This window comes from Odocoileus virginianus, chromosome 4 (genome assembly GCF_023699985.2).
Source record: "Odocoileus virginianus isolate 20LAN1187 ecotype Illinois chromosome 4, Ovbor_1.2, whole genome shotgun sequence".
In the NCBI taxonomy this organism is placed as follows: domain Eukaryota; kingdom Metazoa; phylum Chordata; class Mammalia; order Artiodactyla; family Cervidae; genus Odocoileus; species Odocoileus virginianus.
Window position 1 is genome coordinate 93,481,503 of NC_069677.1, and position 19,387 is coordinate 93,500,889.

The 19,387-nt window shown below is 41.7% G+C and overlaps 1 protein-coding gene across 1 annotated transcript in view; it reads left to right on the forward strand.

Annotated features, from left to right (window-relative positions):
- The first annotated feature begins 7,880 nt into the window (after positions 1-7,880).
- The window catches only part of RAB5A (RAB5A, member RAS oncogene family), a 31,280-nt gene continuing 19,773 nt past the window's right edge, over positions 7,881-19,387 (forward strand). Inside the window, exons 1-2 of the mRNA XM_070467064.1 lie at positions 7,881-8,228; positions 11,220-11,475. Of these exons, the coding sequence (XP_070323165.1) occupies positions 11,313-11,475 (163 nt within the window). The 5' untranslated portion in view covers positions 7,881-8,228; positions 11,220-11,312. The remainder of the gene's footprint in view (positions 8,229-11,219; positions 11,476-19,387) is intronic.

A 19,387-nucleotide genomic window follows, 5' to 3' on the forward strand; every position in this document is an offset into this window, starting at 1 on the left:
CAGCAGAGCACGGGCTCCAGGGCTCAGCACTTGCGGCTCAGGCTCAGCCTCCCAGAGGCACGTAGGATCTTCCCGGATCGGGGATCGAACCGGTGTCATCTGCAATGGCAGATGGACTCCCAACCACTGGACCACCAGAGAAGCCCCAAATATTGGATTTTTAAAATAATGCGGCAGACTCAAACTTACGTATGGGATTTTCTTTAAACTTTTTCAAGTTTTAATGAATGTGTATTTGAATATTTGTCATGTTCTACATAAATTGGGGGCTTCCCTGGTGGCTCTGCTGGTAAGAATCTGCCCACAATTCAAGAGACCTGGGTTCAATCCTTGGGTCGAGAAGATCCTCTGGAGAAGGAAATGGCAACCTACTCCAGTACTTTTGCCTGGGAAATCCGATGGACAGAGGAGCCTGGTGCACTACAGTCCATGGGGTCCCAAAGGAATCGAACATGACTTTTCAACTAAACAACCACAATTCAGTTCAGTTCAGTTCAGTCCATCAGTTGTGTCCTACTGTTTGCAACCCCATGAACCGCAGCACGCCAGGCCTCCCTGTCCATCACCAACTCCTGGAATTTACCCAGACTCATGTCCATTGAGTCGGTGATGCCATCCAACCATCTCATCCTCTGTCGTCCTCTTCCCCCCCTGCCCTCAATCTTTCCCAGCATCAGGGTCTTTTCCAATGAGTTAGCTCTTCACATCAGGTGGCCAAAGTGTTGGAGTTTCAGCTTCAGCATCATTCCTTCCAATGAACACCCAGGACTGATCTCCTTTAGGATGGACTGGTTGGATCTCCTTGCAGTCCAAGGGACTCTCAGGAGTCTTCTCCAACACCACAGTTCAAAAGCATCAATTCTTTGGCACTCAGCTTAATCTATACTCCAACTCTCACATCCATACATGACCACTGGAAAACCATAGCCTTGACTAGACAGACCTTTGTTGACAAAGTGATGTCTCTGCTTTTTAATATGCTGTCTAGGTTGGTCATAACTTTCCTTCCAAGGAGTAAGCATCTTTTAATTTCATGGCTGCAATCACCATCTGCAGTGAATTTGGAGCCCAAAAAAATAAAGTCAGCCACCATTTCCACTGTTTCCCCATCTATTTGCCATGAAGTGATAGGACCAGATGCCATGATCTTAGTTTTCTGAACACTGAGTCTTAAGCCAACTCTTTCACTCTCCTCTCTCACTTTCATCAAGTGGTCCTTTAGTTCCTCTTCACTTTCTGCCATAAGGGTGGTGTCATCTGCATATCTGAAATTATTGATATTTCTCCTGGCAATCTTGATTCCAGCTTGTGCTTCCTCCAGCCCAACGTTTCTCATGTACTCTGCATATAAGTTAAATAAGCAGGGTGACAATACACAGCCTTGACTTACTCCTTTTCCTATTTGGAACCACTCTGTGTTCCATGTCCAGTTCTAACTGTTGCTTCCTGACCTGCATACAGGTTTCTCAAGAGGCAGGTCAGGTGGTCTGGTATTCCCATCTCTTTCAGAATTTTCCACAGTACAATAAGGGATAGATAACCATCAAGTAAACCAATGAATGAGGTCATTTCACAAGATGAGTGAAGAGTGTTATGAAGAAAATGGAACACTGTGATATAGAGGGAAGCTCCTTTAGAATCAGCAGGTTTAGCAATCCCTTTGGCAGGTGACATTGAGCTGAGAGGCTGCAGGATGCCCTGAAAACACACGAGCTTTTGAAACCTGACCAGCTCAGGTTCCCGCTTTTTCTCACTGCCTTGCCACCAGGCCTACAATTCCTTCTGTCAGAATTACCTTTCGTTTTTTCTCCAAACTGTCCCAGTTAAAAGCAAACGTTACCATTCATCACTATGCAAAGAGTCATTCTTCAGCTACACAATCAAGGGAAGACAGATTTCCTGGAGAAGAAGGAAGAAGACATGGAGTATTGTGGGTGGTTGAGAGATGCAAGGTACCCGGGAATTCTCCAGTCCATGCTTACAAGATTTGGGGGCAAAGGCAGCCCTTGAATGCTGTGCTGAGTTCTGTATGACTGTATTTAGGCTTCATCCATTTTGTAGCTTCCTTAAGAAATTTTGTCAACTGATAGGATCTTACATTTGATACAAAAATGTATCCAATTATCTGTCCTCCTCAGGTATCCTGAGTTAGGAAAAGACACAGCACACTGTGAGTGGAAGTACAAGGGCAAAGCTTTACTCTGGCATTTCCAGCTCTCCAAAATTACCACTGCATCTTAGAAGTACCAGCCACTGAGCAGCACTTCCCCAGTCAAACATTGTGGCTCAACTATAAAATACTATGGAATGTATTCATGAATGAAGTGAGGTGTTCTTTGTTTTTTTTTTGGCCGTGGCCTGTGGCTTGCTAGTCTTAGTTCCCAGACCATTGAACATGGGCCCCAGTAGTGACTGGATGACTGGAAATGCCAGGAAATTCCCTCATGAAGGAGGTGAGTTAATAGACAAAATCAGTAAAAAGAAATGAATAAGGAAGCTATAGCATAGAACAATGATGGGGAATTCCTTATCAATGAATAAATCTCGGCGTCCATGTATTACCTTCGAGGTCTTCTTAAGTCAGATGTTCACCATTCTAAAGGAGCTCCTTGGCGGTCCAGTGGTTAGGACTTGGTGCTTTCACTGTCAACGGCCAGGTTTGATTTCTGGTTGGGGAACTAAGATCCCACAAGCCACATGGCACTGCCAAAAAAAAGTAATGAAGTTCACAAATATTTTGGTGGTCCCTATTATATCAATCAAAGTTCCTCTGGGAGGAATTGAAATCACAAATAAATTATGGCCCTGGCCCTTAAGAACCTTAAAATCCTAATGGGAATGAAAGCCTAAGGAGGAAAGGCTAGGCAGACACTTTCTAACTATAAAATAAGGCAGATAGATATCAGAACTATTATAGAGAGTAAAGTATCATGAAATTACAGGAATAAGATCACTCCAGTAGAAGAGTCCTCAGATGCCATCCAGAGGAGCCTGCAACCTGGCCAAGATGAGACCTTCAGTGATGAGAGGGCATGGTGTTCCAGACGCAGAGAAAAAAGTGATCAAAGACGCCAAAATGAAAAATGGCGACACTGTGGATCACAGAGTAGATTGCTATGATCAGGGCACAAGGCAAGTAGTGGGTGGGGGGCAGGACTTAGAAATAGAATGAAAGAAACATGGGCTGGGACCAGAGTTGAAGAACTTTGCTAAACTCTGTTTAGCAACTGAATGTTTCTGAGTAGGGGCAACTGGCCAAGGGGTAAAGAATGGATTGAAAAGGCAGGAGTGTGCATTAACACCAGTTTATATGAATACTATCATGGCCAAGTCTTTGGGAATATAGTTCAGACTTGGGGATTAGAGAATTTTGGGTGATAGAATGGACAATGAAGCGCTGAAAATGATTCTGCTTTTTCAGGTCTAGGTGACTGAGAGACTGTGAATACCAGTCATCAAGCAGAAGCAGGTTTGGGATGCATAGCTCTCGTTTTAGACATACTGTTGACTTGCCAAAATTAATATGACATATCCTATTTCCTGATTCTTCCCGGGACTGTTCAACAGGTATCACCATGACTAATGCACCATATTGGAACCACCCCTGGGGATAAAGTGCCAGAGACACCATTTACACGTGACACATAATGCTCTCAGGGTTAGTAACTGGGGAGCTGATCTGAGAGACTGGCTGCTCAAGGATTCAAATTACCTTCATTGCAAAATGTTGCCTGAGATCCCACAGGATACCTTAGCCCAAGTACATGCGTGCGTGTGAGCACGCTTAGTCAGTCAGTCGTTTGTGACTCTTTGTGATCTCATGGACTGTAGCCCACCAGGCTCCTCTGTCCATGGAATTTTCTAGGCAAGAATATTGGAGTGAGTTACCATTTCCTACTCCAGGGGATCTCTAAAATAAATATGAATACAATCCAGAGAGTTTATCATTAATAAATGAAACAAATACAATAGTATGATTACTGCAAATGATTCTAAATGAAAATACCATGAAGTTATAGTTCACAGAAAATGGAAACAATGATTGACCTTACCCCTATTATGTGAAAAATGTACCCCCAAAAATGCAGAGATCAATGTATGTAAGAATGGCAAAGATCTACAAGTAGGACACTACCTTGAGTTAGTAAAATAGAGTAACAGACATATCATGCATTTGTGGTTGGAGGGCAGTGTGGAAAAATGTATCAGAATTACAAAGTATGTAACTTTTAACAGCAATCAACTTGGAGAAATTTGTTACAGAAATACATGAGAAATGACTATATATTAAATTATTCACTTCAGCAGTTTGTTGTTCAGTTATTCAGTAGTGTCTGACTCTTTGTGACCCCATGGACCACAGCATGCCAGGCCTCCCTGTCCTTCAACATCTCTCGGAGCTTGCTCAAGCTCATGCCCATCAAGTCAGTGATGCCATCCAGCCATCTCATCCTCTGTCGTTCCCTTCTCCTCCTGCCTTCAATCTTTCCCAGCATCAGGGTCTTTCCCAATGAGTTGCCTCTTCACATCAGGTGGCCAGAGTACTGGAGCTCAGCTTCAGCATCAGTCCTTCCAATAAATATTCAGGGTTGCTTTCCTTTAGGATGGACTGGTTTGATCTCCTTGCAGTCCAAGGGACTCTCAAGAGTCTTCTCCAACACCACAGTTCAAAAGCATCAATTCTTTGGCATTCATCCTCTTTTATGGTCCAACCCTCACATCCATACATGACTACTGGAAAAACCATAGGTTTGGCTATGTGGACCTGCCAGCAAAGCGATGTCTCTGCTTTTTAATACACTGTCTAGGTATTAGATTGTCTTCCAAGGAGCTTCCAAGAAGCAAGCATCTTTGGTTTCATGGCTTCTGTCACAATCCTCGGTGATTTTGGAGCATAAGAAAATAAAATCTGTCACTGTTTACCCTGTTTCCCCATCTATTTGCCATGAAGTGATGGAACCAGATGCCATGATCTTATTTTTTGAACGTTGAGCTTTAAGCCAACTTTTTCACTCTCCTCTTTGACTTTCATCAAGAGGTTCTTTAGTTCCTATTCGCTTTCTGCTGTATGGGTGGTGTCATCTGCTTATCTGAGGTTATTGATACTTCTCCAGGTAATCTTGATTCCAATTTGTGCTTCATCATTCACTGCGGCACTAACACCCAAAAATATAAAATTCTGCAAATCTGAAACTAGAATTGATAAAACTATTGATATGTTTCATTCAAGAGACTGCTGATATAGCCAATAAAAATGAGGACTTTTCATAAAATGATTTGAAAAATCAGTGTATTTTCCAAGATGGCCACAATATTTCACACATATTCTTGTTAAAACATGACACTGGCTTTCTTTCCTCAAATCTGTACAAGCCTATGACTTGAGCATCACTGATACTATCTCTGTGAAATTCTGGGGGTAGGTCATAAAAAGCCACCCAGCCTCTGCCTGGTATCTTGGGGACATTCATGCTTGAACGCAGCGCCATGCTGTGAGGAACCCAGACCAGGAGGCAGGCCACATGCAGGTATTCTGGCCGACAGCCCCAGCTGAGCACCCAGATATGCTGAGGTGACTCGAGCCCCAGGGCTGACCCCCTGCCCTGACCTCAGAAAATCACTTAAGCCCACTCAATCCCCAGAACCAAGAGACAATAATTGTTTTAAGTGACTTAAGCTTTGGAGTCATCTGTTTCTGAACAATAGATAACTGGGACAGTAATAAAGAGAAAAAAGTATATAACAGTGAGTCTGATATATTTTAAATTGCATGAAATGGAGAAAATATATAAAGTTGAATATAACAGTAACTTTGCAAAAACAAAGTTAACCGCTACCTCTGGGGAAAAGAACTGGAAAAAGAACTAAGTCAGAAGATAGGAGTGAGGCTTTTCAACATAAATCATTCGAATTTTGATTCACAAGAACTAATGACAAAATAAAAATGTGAAACGTGTGGATGGCATAAAAATGAACACAGTGGTGCTAACTTTGGAACGTGACTTGAACTTTTATTTAAAAATACTTTCATCTTATTTTCCTTAAAAATCAATACATAAGGGAGTACTGTATCTGTCAAGTACCACACATTTTATAATAGAATGCTTACATCATACATATCCTAACCCTAAACTACCAATTCCAGAATACAGGTGGCACTGAAGCAAGATTTGTCCTTAATCCCAGCTGTCAGGCAATCAATAGTGATGACCTCACAACAGGGCTATAAATAATAAACAGCAAACTGAAAAACACATCCCTCAGCCTGTGGAAAAATCGATTTAACACTCTACCAAATTCCAAAAGGATTTTTGTTTGGTTTCAGATGCCCAGACTGCCTGGTGTCTGAGATTGTAGTGAAACAGTTTTTAACTTTTTATTTTATATTGGAGTACAGCCAATTAACATTGTTTGTGACAGTTTCAAGTGGGACTCAGCCATACATATATGTGTATCCATTCTCCCCAGAGGGGCTCCTCAGGCGTCACAGTGGGGAAGAATCCACCTGCCAATGCAGGAGACGCAAGAAACTCGTATTTGATCCCCGGGTCCAGAAGAGGCCCTGGAGTAGGAAATGGCAACCTACTCCAGTATCCTTGCCTGGAACATTCCATGGAGAGAGAAGCCTGGCAGGTTACAGCCCCTGGAGTTTCAAAAAGCCTGACAGGACTCAATGGCGAACACGCATTCTCCTCCAAACTGCCCTCCCAGCGGGGCTGCATTTTACATTGAGCAGAGCTCCCTGGACTACACAGCAGGTGCTTGTTGGTTACGCGTTTAAAAGACAGCAGTGTGTACATGTCCATTCCAAACTCCCTATCCCCTCCCTCCAACCTTCCCTCCTGGCAAACATGTTAGTTCTCTAACTAACTTCCTGCAAAGGAAGCTAATGAATGTCTTGGGTTCTTTAACCGAACTGTGCTTAAGAACTCAGGTTCCGAGCCAGTCTGCAATTTAAAGACGATTTCAGCACCTACTCCGCCGCGATTCTGGACGAGTTACACAATCTCCGTGCCTCGAATTCTTTACCAGTTAAACAGGCAGGGCACATTCACGAATTCCACACATGACTTAAGACTTCCAGGCTGTCAGTCACTGCGCTAGACAGCAAGACCACTCTGTGGCGGTCATATTCCAACGGAGGAAGTCGGAATAGTCTCAGAGTGAAAGCCTCCTAGCGTAGGAAGAAAAATGGATTGATTCCTGTGAAGAATTTAGTACAAACAGTAACCCATGACAGGAAATTCTTTGTAAAGCTACCTTTTATTTCATAACGTGCCCTTTCCACCCCAAACTGGTAAAACTCTCGGGAGAAGCAGGTTATTATAGAAGACCTCCCCGCCTAAAGACACCTCTGGGTCACACCCTCCTCCCCGGAGTAAACGCCCCTCACCAGCTTCACCCACCCATCCACCCCCAAGGTCGCGCGTCAGGAGCCTCTCTCTGCCAGAAAAGTCTGCCGAGCTAGCAGAGTCGGTGGTGCAGGGTAAGGGACGGGGGACACCGCGCCAACAGTGACAGCCCTACGTCTGCCCGAGCTCTCCCGGGTGCCCCCGAGAGCAGAGCAGCTAAAGAACCCCTCGCTGCCGTTCCCAGCCCTCAGCGTGAAGGCGCCCCTAACCGCCAGACGGACAACAATGGCGCAGGCGCGGGGGGGGCTGCGCGCGCAGGGGCCGCCGGGGGTAGGAGGCGGCCTGCGGCTGGACCCGCCCCGCGGTGGCGGGGTCACGTGACCCCCAGCGGCCCCGCCCCGCCAGGAAGGGCTCTGGGAGCCGGCGGGGGCGCGGACGGAGCGGGCGGGCGGGCGACGGCGGAAGTGACGGAGGGGCGCGCCTCGCTACGTGCGGCGACGTGGCGGCGAGGCCGGCGCCCGGCGGCGGAAGTGGCTCTCGCGCTGGGACTGGAGTGTTTGTGTTTTGGTTTGCGGAGGAGCCGGCGGCGGGCCTGAGGGGAGGAGGGAGGAGGAGGAAGAATCAGTGGGAGCTCGAGCGCCGGGCGGCGGCTGCGGAGGAGGAGGAGGAGGAGAAAGCAAAGAGGAAGGCGGAGCGGAGAGAGGCGGGGACGGAGCCCGACGGGGGCGGCACCGCGGCGCGATCCCCGCACCGTCCAGCCTGAGGGGAGCGGGGCGACTGGAGGACGCGCCGCCGCCGCTTCAGGCCCCGCTTGGGCTACGCCTGGAACCTGCAGCAGGAACTTCGGCGCCGCCGCTCCGCGCGCTGCGAGCCCAGGTAGCCTCGCCGGCCTTCCGCCCGCGAAGCGGGTCAGAGCCCCGGTGGTCCGCGGGCCCCGCCGTCACAGGGGCCCCCAGCCTTCCTGCTCGCGCCGGGGCCCCGAACCGGAGAGCCGCCGGACGTGGTATCTCGGCCCGGCGGCTCCGGTGGCCCTCTGAAGGGGCCCCGGAGGCCAGGGTTTGAGGACCGGCCGAGGGAACGGCGGGTGTCACCCCGTTCCCTTCTCAAGATGGCGCCGCGAGAGCGGCCCGGAGGCCGCGGCGCCGCTGCCCTGTCCCGGCAGCTGGTTGGGGGGTCAGCAGCCGGAGTCGGGCCGGGTTCGGGGAAGAGGCAGGAGGGATGCGCGCGGGCCGGCGGGCCTGCCTGCTGGCCGATCGGAGCTGCTGCCTGTGGCTCATGTGTTCCCCGAGGAGGGACCTGGGCCTCTGGCAGGTGTGAATTCGGGGAGCTCCGCCCACCCCGGCTCCCCAAGCCGGGTAATGGAGGGAGGCGGCGGCCCGGGGAGCCCGGCTGTCTAGGGACTCTTGTCTCCGCTCTGGAAGGTGGTGAACCGCGGCCTGAAAACAACCCGACACAGCTAGGCCGCCGAAGCCCTCAGACGGTAGAGCCCTTCGAGCGTGCTCTGCTGTTCGCCTCCTGCAGACTGGCTGCTCTCTGAAGACTTGCAGACTTGTTAAGCTCTGAACGTCATAATTCACATTGGTTTTTGTCTTTCGCTGAAGTGGAGCCTAAGTGTCCAATCAGTTGCCTTTCATATAACTAGTGGGGGAAAACAACCACATGGACACCACTGCGATAATTCTTGGCAGTTCAGAAACTTAATTCTTAATATAAAATGGGGATCATAAGAGCTTCTTAAGGTTGCTGTAAGCCTAATTCGTGGAATGGTGATTGGCATAAAATAAATGCCTAATAAATGTTAGCTTCTGTTATGAATTCAATTTTAATCAAAGAGCACCCAGAAGGACTTTTAACTACAGAATAGCAGTTATTTTCAAAAGATTTAAAATGCATTTTCTGCAAAATCTTTGGTTTTGGAAAACAAAAGTTTGTAATGAATACAAATGAATATTATAGAATATGACCTTTAACTTCAATGTAATGCTAACTATATTCATAATTAGATTTAGTTAATATTTTTGTTTGAGGCCTTTGGAGGGAACTATAACCAAAGCTAAATTTTCTTTTTCCCTTTAATGAGCATCTGATGTTTTCCCTGAACTTTCGGGAGCGCTATAGGAATTCAGAGGATGTTGTCCTTGATGAGTAACTCTGTTTGCTGTTTTGTAGGTAATAGTTGGGAAGTGTATCAGTTGCTGTTGTGTGTAATGTGTGAAGGTTTGTTGGTACATTTTCAGTTTACATGACATTTTGTTGATATTTGGTCATTATTTCATCAAAGGGGCGCTTTAATTGCCTATTTTCAATCACTGCTATGTTGACCACTGTATCAGAAATACTTTACGTATATATTCTCTTAATTCTCACAGCCGTTATGAAAATTGGATATTCTGGAGTAGAGAGCTTGAAATGAAAGCACTTGTTCCAACAGAAATTAGTATAGCTATATCGAGTTAGATCCCCAAATGTAGTATGTTTGGAAGTGGTGGGAGGATAGATGTGAGATTGGAGCATTTTTTTAATCACAGAAAATTCTTTATGCAGAAGTAGGAAGAATAATGAACCCATCAACTAGCTTCAGTTATCTTGTTTTATTTATACCCCCATTCTTTGGGAGCAACTCAGATCTATTATTTCATTTGTAAATATTTTAGGTACAGTATGTATTGCTGAAAGATAAGAGGTCTTCAACACTGCCGTTTAGATAAAGTAGAGGTGATTTTATTGTCTTGGATGTATGGTCTCATGGATACGTTTATTAATGAGTTCACTGTTAAGAGAGATTCTTGTATAAACTCATTTCATGGGCAAGACAAATTTCTTATGAGGTACCTAAATGAAATCCAACAGTGACTTGAGAAGGAGAATCATCATATTTAATGTTACTAGCACGTGGTCAGATTTTGATTAAAAGTAGAAGAAAGCTATTATAATTGATTTGTGAGTAGCTTGGAAAATAATTTTTTAAAAGTTTGCTGATTACTTTGAGAATTATCATTATTAAATGATAAAAGAAGACTTAGAAGTTTCGCTTTAGGCTAGTTTTTTGTAAGTGTGTTAAATAGAAAATAATGACACATTTAATTGTTAGCCCCAAGATTACAGAAGAGTATAAGTAAATAAGACACTAATTCACTCACCATCCGGAGAACCGCTGTTGACACTTCTGTGAATGATGTATTTTAGAACATGAGAATACAGTATTAAATCCTTTAGCCACCAGAAATAGATCTACTTAAAATATTTGTTGCTCCAAAGATAACCATTCAATAAAAAGCATGTGCCATTTAAAAGGAGCCTTCAAATAATAATGGCTGACTTTTATTGAACTTGCTGTTTTAAGCTCTGTTCTAAGATTTTTCCCTTAATTGACTTAATTTTACTCAAAACCGTTTTAACCTAAGTAATTGAGTTCCAGAACCAGAACTAGTCACCTTTCAGGTTGCATGGGTTGAAACTCAGCTCTGTTGAAGCTCTGTCACAGTAACTGAGTGACCTCAGTCAAGTTACCTAACCTTTCTGTGCCTGTTTCCTTATTTTTTAAGGATTGGAATAGGCAACTTTATAAGATTGTTGAGTGGCTATGTTAAATAATTAAAACCATCTGGCACAAAATTGAGTCTTTAATAAAGGTTAGGTTTAAAATGTTTACAGAGCCTTAAAAATTACAGCATGATTTTAGGCTCAGAGCTCGTGTCTTTACTTATTAATCAAGGCAGTGAATTAAATGACAGTCAGTGTCCAATAGAGGTTATAATTGTCATGTATTAATGTGTTGCAGGCAAAATTTTAAAGTGATAATATGAAGTTTGCTTTGTTTTGCTGATTTGTATCCTTAATTACTTCATATTGGTTTTTTTTTAATAGGTTTCTTTACCTCCAGAAAGAAAAGAATTGACACCTTACATCCTGGAAGTTCATTTAAGAAACTGAAATTAGGGACTTCTTTCAAATTTGGACATGGCTAATCGAGGAGCAACAAGACCCAACGGGCCAAATACTGGAAATAAAATATGCCAGTTCAAACTAGTACTTCTGGGAGAGTCTGCTGTTGGCAAATCGAGCCTTGTGCTTCGTTTTGTGAAGGGCCAGTTTCATGAATTTCAAGAGAGTACCATCGGGGGTGAGATTTTCTTTTACCCTTTCTTCATTTAATTGACTCATACATTGACAAATAAGGTTTTGCAGTTCTGATTGTATGATGATGGGTACCTAAATAGGTCATAGAGTGAATAAAAGAGCTGAGCTGCAGACTCGAGCTTTATAGCTTAATTTTTGATAAGATAATGTGTTTTAATATTTTGACTCCCTGGTTATCTCCAAGATGATAAAATACAGATGCAAATATAAGTAGAATCAGTGTCCCAAGTCTCAGATTTGATTGGTATCTTTCTTGATAATGTTTAAAACCATTTTCAAATTATCACGTCTGCTGGATTGTGTTGGCTTTAGAATGAATGGTGAAAATAGTAAAAGTAAAGAGTAAAAGAGTTACCATTAAAATTCTAAATAACTGGACTATTTACAAATTACACTGATTTGCAAAGTTAGTTACATTTTATTAAACATGTTTAAGAATGTTGCTAGCGTGAAGGAAGAGAAGAAGTGAGTGATTAATGAAGAGGGACATGAAAGGGAAATGGGACCTGGAGAGAAAGCGAAAGGAAAGGGGAAGAGGTGGCACCAAGACTGCTTACTGGGACGGTGTTCAGACAGAGGGGAAGGAAGGGGCGGGGCCAAGAGGAGACAGCCAGCAGTGCCATGCTGCGAAAAGAAGATAAGTGAGATCCCTGAACTTAGATCTGTAGCTGGGTGTAGCAGTGGGGCAAAGCCCTTTTGGTTCTGCTTAATGTGTCAAATGAAGCTTTTGAGTTAGGTAATGTCAGAGGAATCACACAGTTTTAAGATTCACACACTTTAAGATTTAACACACTGCTTTGCAAGAGGTGTGTTATAAGCAGGACCATATTTTTTCAGGTGTTCACGAATATATTTTTAACCTCATGTTTTAAAAAGTCAAATACTTTTTTTTTTACTTTTGAAATACATAAGGCAGATACTCTTTGGCATGTAGCAACTTCTTGGGAGTCCAGCTTTCAGAAGCACAACTTATGCTGTGCATTGAGTATATGATGTCAAATAAATACACTGAGAATTATATTTATGATTTCAGATTATCCCTTTAACATAAATTACAGAACTCTGCTATCTCCTGACTTTTCTATAGGAAATATAGTAGATAAGTGATATTTCCTATTTAATAGACTAGCAATATAACAAGTGACAGCCAACCCCCAGTGTTTGTATATCATGTTACAGTGTGATCCCATTTTAGTGTTAACACTTTATGTTTTTTATAATGAATGAGCATCAGAAATACAGCCCTTTACATGAGTTTTTTATTTTGATTCAGAAATCTTCATATCTTTAAAAATTGTGATGAACAGTGTATCTCATTGTTTGTTGTTGCCTTGTTAATATATCTGTGTATATGTGGTTTAGTAGTGAAATATTATCTCTCAAGCTTTAGCCTCCTTCAGAAAACAAATTGGACCAAAGGTAAGTCCACATAGTATATTAGTCACTCAGCTGTGTCCGGCTCTTTGTGTTCCCATGGGCTGTACCCCACCAGGCTTCTCTATCAGTGGAATTCTCCAGGCAAGAATCAAGAGTGGGTAGCCATTTCTTCCTTCAGGAGGTCTTCCCGACCCAGGCATTGAACCCAGGTCTCCTGAATTGCAGGCAGATTCTTTACCAACTGAGCCACCAGGGATGCCCAGCCCATATGGTAGGAAAAATTTTAAAGACTTTCGAGATTGTGGCCACCCAACTTAACCTGATGCAAAAGGTTAATTATTATAACTACTTTTGGCAAGTGACTGTTGCTTGCAGCGTTTGCCACAATACAGGTGCATTGTAGGCTAAACACCTGGGCCAAAATACGTTTGGGACTTGCTATATTCTTACCCTCCCTGCCTTCACAGTACATATTAAAATAACAAAAGCAGTGAAGTACTATAGTAAAGAACTTAATTCCCAGGAACTGTAACCCAAGAGTAGAATTGTTGTTTTTGTTATGGATGCTCCCAATTACCTTCTAAGAGTAGTTTTTCCTCATGACCTCTCAAGAAGGGCATTCAAAAGAAAAGTTTAACCGCACGTCAATGCATCGTAAATAGACATATCCTCTGATATGTGTGTGTGAGTGTGTGTATATAATCTCCATTTCCATTTAATACCAATTAGATTGTTTACATTTCATTATTGAAGCTGTCAAAAGGTTTTCATTCTAACACGTAAAACTTCTAATACTTTGCGCTTGTACAAATTGAGTCTGGCTTTTTTAACCACCTTTAGAAGGAATTTACATCCAAGTTTCTGTCTTAATGATTATTGAATACCTTTTTCAGTATGTTGACCATATATTAGTCCTGGTTTTTTGTTTGTTTTTGAAAGATAATTAACATATGTGTTTAAGGCATAAGATGTATTAACTTGTTTACAGAGTGAGCACTGTTCTTTTATGCTCTTTGCTAAACAGCTCTTCACTGTTAAGGACTAGAATAGATGGTGAGCATTTCAGGATTTCAAGGTTTGAGTCGTTTAAGATCTATAACTTGTAGGTAGTATGTATTTTTGTTTGGCTGATGTGTGGGAAGAGTTATCTAAAAATGAACCTGACCAGATGTTTTATGTTTCTTCTTTGTTTATTTTAGACTTAATTATTTATGTTTAGTAACATTAGTTATGGTCTGAAGAGCTCACTTAAAATTTCCATCTGTGATTGCATTGTAAGGTGGAAATCATATACTGTACTCTTGAATTTGTGTATTCTAGAACCTTATAGTGATCGAGAACATCAAAATGTCTTCAGTTTTTGTGGTTCTTCTTAAACATGATGGCTTGATTTAAGAAAACAAGAATCCATATTATCTCCCTATATCCCCAGCCCCTGCCCCTTGATTTTATAGCTCTCATAGTGAGATGGGTAGTTAGGTGCTGGGTTTAGTGCTTTGGGGAGGTCTAGCTTATGGTAGGAGTTAAAGACTGCATGACAGTTGTGTTCCTGCTGTTTGTCTAAGACTAGCCCATGCGGTTCGCGGGGAGCTTTAGGCTCAGGTGGTTGCCTCCCTTCTTGTTATCTCATCTGGAGGCTCAGAGGTTCTTCAGTCAATACTCGTTGGGCGATAGGGCTGGCCATCTTCCGTTTAACAATTTGAACACCTAAAGACTTCAAAGATTTCTGGGGAATTCCTTGTATCAAAAAAATACTTGTTTTTAAAAAGACTTTTATATGATATTTATAAGCAAGTGGATCCTCAGAGTAGATTGGAGCAAGTTTATAATGTACAATGAAAGAGCATGGTCTCTCGACGCTTCTCTCTGAGAGAGAAATGTTTGATGTCACGGTCAGTAAATGGAAAAATTCCTTTTTTTTTAACTGATTTTTGTAGGATTTAAAAACATGCTGTTCGTCAGCTACTCCAGTTTGAGAATTACAAGTGTTGTATGCTGGTTACATTAATCTACCAAGGCCTCTTTCAAAACCCATAGTCTTTCTCTGTTCCATCAAGGGTACCCTGCCTTGTCTTTACTCAGAGGAGTTAAATAACTCGCATCTTCAGTCGTCTGTGCTGAGGCTGCTCCCCTTTGTTGCCATTGGCAGTCAAGGACTGGTTATTCACGAAATGGACGAAATAAGTGCCCTCTTTTTAAAGCTATTTGAAGCAGTTATTAACCCTAAGAAGAATGTTTACATATTTATTTCAGGACTTTTTTTTACTAGAAGGACAAAGTTTATACTTTATTTAACATCTGTCCAATTTCCTCTACTGGGCTACCAGGACTTGTTTTTCTTTTCAGATTCAAAACATCTAGTGGGGCAAAAGTTATTATTAAAAATTAAGAAACACAAAGTTAGTTTCAAAGATACTGTTATTGGTTTTACCTTACCTTACCAGTTTATGGCCAGGACTTTCTTAAGAGTCAAGCATTGTGGTTAAGAAAGGGGTGTGGCCTGGGGACAGACTCCATGTCCACATTGTTTGATTTAAAATTCTAGCTCCAGCACGTACCAGCTACATCATCTTACACAAGTCATACACAGCTTTATTTACTCTTAATATGGAATGAAAATAATAGTACCTAAATTTGACAGGTTTTTTTTATTATTATTAAATGAAAGTACATATACATTTTTTGGCACAATGCCTAGCACAGAGTAAAATGCTTATTAAATGTTAGCTATTACCTTTATTGTCACTACCATTACTTTTTGCTGAGTCATTTTTATTACTGTTATTTTTCTGGTATTGTCATGACATGGCATTATTTTAGAATTGTGACTGTTCTACCAAGTGCATAGCATTTTAGGATTTGACAATGTTAACAAATTTTATGTCCAGATTGTCTTCTCTTGGAAATGTCTTATTAAAGATTTTAAGAGCAAATAAGATGTAAAAAACCGTTATGAGTAACTGCTTCCTAAATTTGAGCCTTCCTAAAAATGGACTTCAAGTAGATAGCATTTATTAATACAGTTACATTTCTTTAAATTCTATATGGTAAATTCTTGCTTAACTACCCCAGCATTTGCTGGTTTTCATACAAGTGGTTAGTCATGTACATTAGGTTAAATGCCTGCTCTCCATGTCAACTAAGTTATTTATGGACATTTTCTCAGTGAGAGAAATTACACAGTTAAATAGAGTACTACATGTATGTAGATTAACTAAACTTGCTTGCTAAACTGAGAAATAAAAGGCAGCTAGACAATGTGAATCGAAATAACTCATGTTTTTCCTGTAGTAAGCTTTCTACTATTGCCCTACCCTTATGAGCCTTAAGAAAGACTTGTTTGTGTAATTGTAATCTGTATATTTGTTTACTTCCTTTATCTTTTTGCATCTGCATTATATTAAGTTGCCAAATCGTGTCTGACTCCATGGACTGTAGCACGCCAGGCTTCCCTGTTCTTTACGGTCTCCTAGAGTTTGCTTAAACTAATGTCATTGAGTCGGTGATGCCATCCAACCATCTCATCCTCTGTCGTCCCCTTCTCCTCCTGCCCTCAATCTTTCCCAACATCAGACTTTTCCAGTGAGTCGGCTCTTCACATCAGGTGGCCAAAGTATTGGAGTTTCAGCTTCAACCTCAGTCCTTCCAATGAACACCCAGGACTGATTTCCTCTAAGATGGACTGGTTGGATCCCCTTGCAATCCAAGGGACTCTTAAGAATCTTTTCCAACACTACAGTTGAAAAACATCAATTCTTCGGCGCTCAACTTTCTTTATAGTCCAACTCTCACATCCATACCTGACGACTAGAAAAACCATAGCCTTGACTAGATGGACCTTTGTCGGCAAGGTGATGTCTGCTTTTTAGTACGCTGTCTAGGTTTGTCATAACTTTTCTTCCAAGGAGCAAGTATCTTTTAATTTTGTGGCTGCAATCACTGTCCACAGTGATTTTTCCACAGGAAAAAAAATATGTCACAGTTTCTACTTTTTACCTATTTGCCATGAAGTGATAAGACAAGATGCCATGATCTTAGTTTTTTTAATGTTGAGTTTTTAGCCAGCCCTTTCACTCTCCTCTTTCACCCTCATCAAGAGGCTCTTTAGTTCCTCTTCATTTTCTGCCATAAGGGTGGTGTCATCTGCATATCTGAGGTTATTGATATTTCTCCCAGCAATCTTGATTCCAGCTTGTGCTTCGTCCAGCCCAGGGTTTCTCTTGATGTACTCTGCATATAAGTGAAATAAGCAGGGTGACAATATACAGCCTTGACATACTCCTTTTCCTGTTTGGAACCAGTCTGTTGTTCTATGTCCACTTCTGACCGTTGCTTCTTGACCTGCATACAGGTTTCTCAGGAGGCAGGTAAGGTGGTCTGGTATTCCCAACTCTTTAAGAATGTTCCACAGTTTGTTGTGACCCACACATTCAGAGGCTAAATTTAGCGTAGTCACTGAAGCAAAAGTAGATGTTTTTCTGGAATTCTCTTGCTTTTTCTGTGATCCAGTAGATGTTGGCAATATGATCTCTGATTCCTCTGCCTTTTCTAAATCCAGCTTGCACACTGGGAAGTTCTCAATTCATGTACTGTTGAAGCCTAGCTTGGAGAATTTTGAGCATTACTTTGCTAGTGTGTGAGATGAGTGCAATTGTGCAGTAGTTCGAACATTCTTTGCATTGCCTTTCTTTCGGATTGGAATGAAAACTGAACTTTTCCAGTCCTGTGGCCACTGCTGAGTTTTCCAAATTTGCTGATATTGAGTGCAGCACTTTACCAGCATCATCTTTTAGGATTTAAAATTGCTTGACTAAAATTCTGTCAGCTTCACTAGCTTTGTTCATAGTAAAGCTTCCTAAGGCCCACCTGACTTCCCACGTCAGGATGTGGCTCTTGGTGAGTGACCACATCATCATGGTTATCCACGCAAAGGCATCTGCATATTGTTTTCAATTAAACAATACTTTTGAGAAAGGATAGAAGACCTGGGGACAAACCACCAGTGTATCATTTTCAATTCATGAGAAAATGATTTTTGAAATATACATTATTCTTTCTGTTACAGTGAGAGTTGAAATTTTTTGAAAATCTTTTGGCTTCAAGTGAAAGAATATTGTCTTTATGTGTAATAATGTTTCCTTATAAAAAGTACATGTTCAGCATTTGAGATAGGTTGTATTACTTGAAGAAGTTAGTAAACGTGATATTTTTTATATGTTTGTACCAGTTCTGACCAAAAATATTTTAATAGTCTTAACTTCAGTTATTCTCCAGTGCCCTGGTTTTGGATGTTATCATATGTGGCTACTTAAACATTGCATTAGGAGCCAATAAGAACAGGAGTTAGTCCAGGGACTTTTGGAATTTGATCATTGGCTGTTTTGATTTAAACATGAACTCTGGCTACCAAATTACTAAATCTCGCAGGATGAGAATGAATTCACATCCTGGATTTTGAAAGTAAGAAATAATCCTTAATGTTTTACAAGTGTTGCAAAACAATATTTGAGGTAAGTGTTGGTAAACAGCATTCACCCTTTTCTTTTTTTTGGTAATATAGATGAGGAAGGGTAACAACAGAATGAGGAACCAGTCATTCGTGGTTCTTTATCCTGTTTGCGAAGTTGAAGGTATTACTAGCAGGCACTCTTTGGATTCACAAAGAAGAGAGTTATGTGATGATAGGGGACTTCAGTCACTCTGTAGTGATCAGACATGGTCAGCATTTCTCAGTCAAATAAAATAGTTATTCGGGGACTTCCTGGTGGTTCAGTGCTTAAGATTTCCTGCCTCCACTGCCGGGGCACAGGTTCAGTCCCTGGTTAAGGAACTAAGATCCCGTATCCCATGTGGTGCGACCAAGAAATTTTTAAAAATATTTTTAACTTATTTATTCTTGTATATTAGAACCTAGAGAATCCTAACTTTTTTATCTATTTTTATTTTTATCTATTTTTTACCTATTGTATTCATAAATAATTTGTAAATTTTAGAAAAATGTGACTTCTGTGAAATACAGGGTGATTTTTAGGATCGCTTGTAAGGTAATTTTAAAGTTGGTTACATGTTATATGATGCACTCATAGAATTGGCATTCCCATAGCATCATCTAGACCTTACTGTGGCTTTGTGAGGAGATACTAATTTTATAGATGAGGAAACTAAGGCAACAAAAGCGATGTGGCTGAGGTTTTGCAACTGAGTGACAGTTGGGATTAAAGAGAGGTCTTCTTCAGTGCGTCTGTATTCTGGGATTCATGGCATCTAGGGTCAGGATATGCAAGATGTAAGCATTCTGTTACAATTAAATGTGTGCCTACTTGACAGATGCAGGACCCCCCCCCCCCCATATGTATCGATTTACAAGGAAAATAATGTGAAAGTATTTTAAATAAAAATTTAGATCACTCATGTTCCATAGTTCGTGCCCCGGTGTTCATCTTTGTCATCCACATGTGTCACATTTTTATTTCATTAATTTGTTCTTGTGAGTCAAAATTCAAATGGTTTCTGTTGAA